Genomic DNA, 3,426 nt, shown 5'->3' on the forward strand with positions numbered 1-3,426 from the left:
CAGATGACCTTGTTTCTGAGCATAAAGCAGGCTTTAGCTTTCCCTGCATTTCACACATAAACCAGGAAGTTTAGTTTCTCTTTCATCTGACCTTAACATCTTTCTCTCCAAAGGTCTTTCTCTCAGACTGCTGTCCTGAATGACCCCCTTCTTTCCCTTCCTCCTTAAAAAGACAGATTTATTGATCAATTAATAGTCATCCAAGTCCTTGAACCTGAGATTTCCATCTCAGCTGCTCCTCCAGAGTCACCATGATTATCTTGGCTGCTTTGCTAATGCTCTGCTGACCCATCAGTTCAGATGCTTCACCTTTTCCTTCTGCATGAGCTGCTGTACCCGCCCAGTCTGACCTCCCTCGGCACTCTGAGGTGTTTCTCTGTCTACTTCACTCTGTTTGTTCTCTCGTTCACAGAAGAAGCTGGATTTACTCTGAGAATCAGAGCTATAAACTCACAGGTCTGAAGCACATAGCTTTATTCAGCAATAACAAGTTAAACAGGACTGAATAAATCATCTATGACATAAAATCCCACATCAGACACTGACGGTCGTAACAAGAGCAGAAATTAATCCTCTTATGCTGGAAGTGGTTTCATTTCATGGGTGCTGGTTGAACAGCTTTCCATGCATGTTGAAGTTAAAGGAAATGTTAGCAGCTCCTCTACAAACAGCAGAGGATCAAATATTTTCTATCCTGTCAGCAAATTTCAGCCTGTTTTACTGTTTTTCTTTTTGTCGCTGTAATTATAAATTCTTTTGGCTATAAGAACATCCGCCTTGACTTAAACACACTGACATGCTTTAGGTGACCCAAACCTTCTGTGGACTTTGCATTCACAGACGCTGAAAGTGGAGCCGTACCACGACAGTTTTCTGGCTCGGTACCTCATTCAGCGAGCTCTGCGGGTGAGTCACACATCAGTAGCTGAAACTCTGCCTTCCTTTCAGCTGTAAAACATTTTATGTGCTGCGGTTGCAGCACCTTTGTTCTGTTTGCTCACTGAAGGCTTCAGCTTGAGCTCTGAGATGGACGATCATTGCTGAGACGGGAAAAGGAGGTTTATGTCTTCTCTTCATTCAAACATAGTTTTCAAAAGATGGCCACTGCAAAAACAATCTAGAAATAAGTCAAAATATTATAAAATTTAGTGTAATTACCCTTAATTTGAGCAGGTAAATAAGATGATTTGCCAATGGAACGAGTATTTTTAGTCTCATAATAAGATAATTCAATAGCATGCACCCGAAATAAAACTATGCAGTTGTTGTTTTTCTTACACTGCAAAAAATTTAAACATAAAGAAACAAAAAAAAATTTTTAAATAAGGAATTTTTTTCTTGAGTTGGGGGGGCGAGTGAAACACTTTTCCAAAGAAACAAGACAATTTAAATTTAAAATAAGAAAAAAACAATTTGATTGACTTATTTCAAGTGCATATAATCAAATGATCTTATTTTAAGAGTAAAAATATTCATTCCATTTGCAAATAATCTTATTTACCTTCTCAAATTAAGACTACACTTAATTTAAGAATTGTTTTGCTTATTTCTAGTTTGTTTTTGCAGTGCATTTTAAATGTCAAATGTCTCGTTCTATTGGAAAAGTGTCTCACTGACCTCCTCAATTAAAAACAAATGCATTTATTTAAAAAACAAATCTTATTTATATTAACATTTTTTGCAGCGGTGGTAAATCAGTCAGGATGAGCATTAATCTCTGATCTTCACATATTGATCGTTTTTAATTGTCCTGTCTTACATTTGTTGCTGGATTTTGTCTAAATAATTTCTTAACTGTGCGTAAAATAATCAGCTGTCTATAAAACCACTGATGAAGGCGTTTGTGGTAAAATAAAGACGGATAGAAACCACATTTTGTGCACACAGATGAATCTTTTAGTTTGATGCACACCAGCGTTCTGGTCTGGTCTCGGCTGTCTTAGCGCTGCTGCAAACGTTAAGAAGTTCAACGAGGTTCAACTTTTCAAAAGAAAGTTTTGCTGAAAAATCCTTTTTAGAGCAAACTTTCCAGACAGGCCGTAGTTATGCGGTGGGTTTCTAAACGAACGGCAGAGAACGGCAGAATAAAAGATGTAAATTAGATTCTGAGATGAGCTCCTGCAGCTTTCTTTTATTCCTAAAGCGTTTCAGCAGCTGAACTTAGATTTTCTGAACGGATTCTACGAAAAACTAGATGCTGTTTTACAGTTAAGACCTCATGTTATGTATAATCTATGTGGCATAATAGACCTTAAATGGACTGGATGTTGTTTCCATTTAAGGTTTCTGCTGAATGCAGCTTCTGAACTCAGACGTATGTCAGTAAAATGGCGACACTTCTCTTTATGGAGCTGCTCAGGTTCTGCTCCCCCCCCCATTGGTCAGAATGAAACCCTTATTATTTATGCCGTGCTTTTCTCCCCCAGGCTCTTTAAATAATCCCTCACATCCCCAGAGTTTCTATTCAAGTCTGATAATTGACTGCCGAACATTTGACATTTATATTCACTGCATAATTCCATCAAATTATTCCTGCAGCTTCAGTTATGATGAGCTTTGTGGGCGGGGGGCGGGGTTAGCAGGCGGGGCGGGGGGGGGTGTTATTTACTCTGTGTTTGAACAAATGTTCCACGCCGTGTAAAAAACTTTGCTATAACTATCTATGATGATATTTACATAAAGAACATCAACATTAATGTTTTTTAATCATTGGATTTTATCAGAGTAAAAAGACTCAATAAAAAGACAAACTTTGAGGAATGTTTTTGCTTTAGTTATTTATTGGAGACTACATTTATTATAACAATTTTTTTTAAAGAATTGAATTTAAATCAGTCCTCTGGCTGCTGCCTGTCTGGCATCACAGCGAAGGTTTTCTCAGAACATCTTTGTTGTTTAAATGAAAGGGAAACTAATTAAATTCAGTATTTTTCTGCATTCATTTCTAATAAAAGATCTAAACTTTATCTTCTGTCCCTGAACATCAGTTTGGAAAAGAGGAAACATTAACTTTGACTTGTTGAAAAGGGAGAGAGAAATAAAAATGTCAGCTTCCTGTTTTTAAAGCAGCTAGTATTAGAACTTCAGTGAAGCGTTGTTGGACGTTTTTCAGTGTTTTACGCTTCAAAAAGCTCTGAGTTGGAAGATGTTGGTGGAGATCCTCAGTCATCCAGATCAGAGTCAGTCCAGAAAATAAAATCAATCAACCAGACTGTGTTTCCCAGTTTGAAGACGTTTCTCTTCCATCCAGGAAGATTTTTCTATGGACCAAAGCAAAGCCTGGTTTTAGTTTAGACTAACAAAACAACCAAAGGACCCCCATTCCAAAGGGGGGGACCCGTTCATCCGTTTCTATCTGCATGTTTTCTAAACTAAAACCAGGCTTTGTTGGGCTGCTGGATAAAACCTGGAACTAAACGCTATTTC

General features: G+C 37.7%; 1 protein-coding gene across 1 annotated transcript in view; it reads left to right on the plus strand.

Annotated features, from left to right (window-relative positions):
• Nucleotides 1-3,426, plus strand: part of LOC107103487 (phosphatidylinositol 4,5-bisphosphate 3-kinase catalytic subunit gamma isoform-like) — a 39,730-nt gene that overhangs the window by 9,348 nt on the left and 26,956 nt on the right. The window contains exon 4 of the mRNA XM_015403211.1: nucleotides 841-906. Within this exon, the coding sequence (XP_015258697.1) occupies nucleotides 841-906 (66 nt within the window). The remainder of the gene's footprint in view (nucleotides 1-840; nucleotides 907-3,426) is intronic.

This window comes from Cyprinodon variegatus, unplaced genomic scaffold, assembly GCF_000732505.1.
Source record: "Cyprinodon variegatus isolate N-32 unplaced genomic scaffold, C_variegatus-1.0 Scaffold1461, whole genome shotgun sequence".
NCBI classification, from domain to species: domain Eukaryota; kingdom Metazoa; phylum Chordata; class Actinopteri; order Cyprinodontiformes; family Cyprinodontidae; genus Cyprinodon; species Cyprinodon variegatus.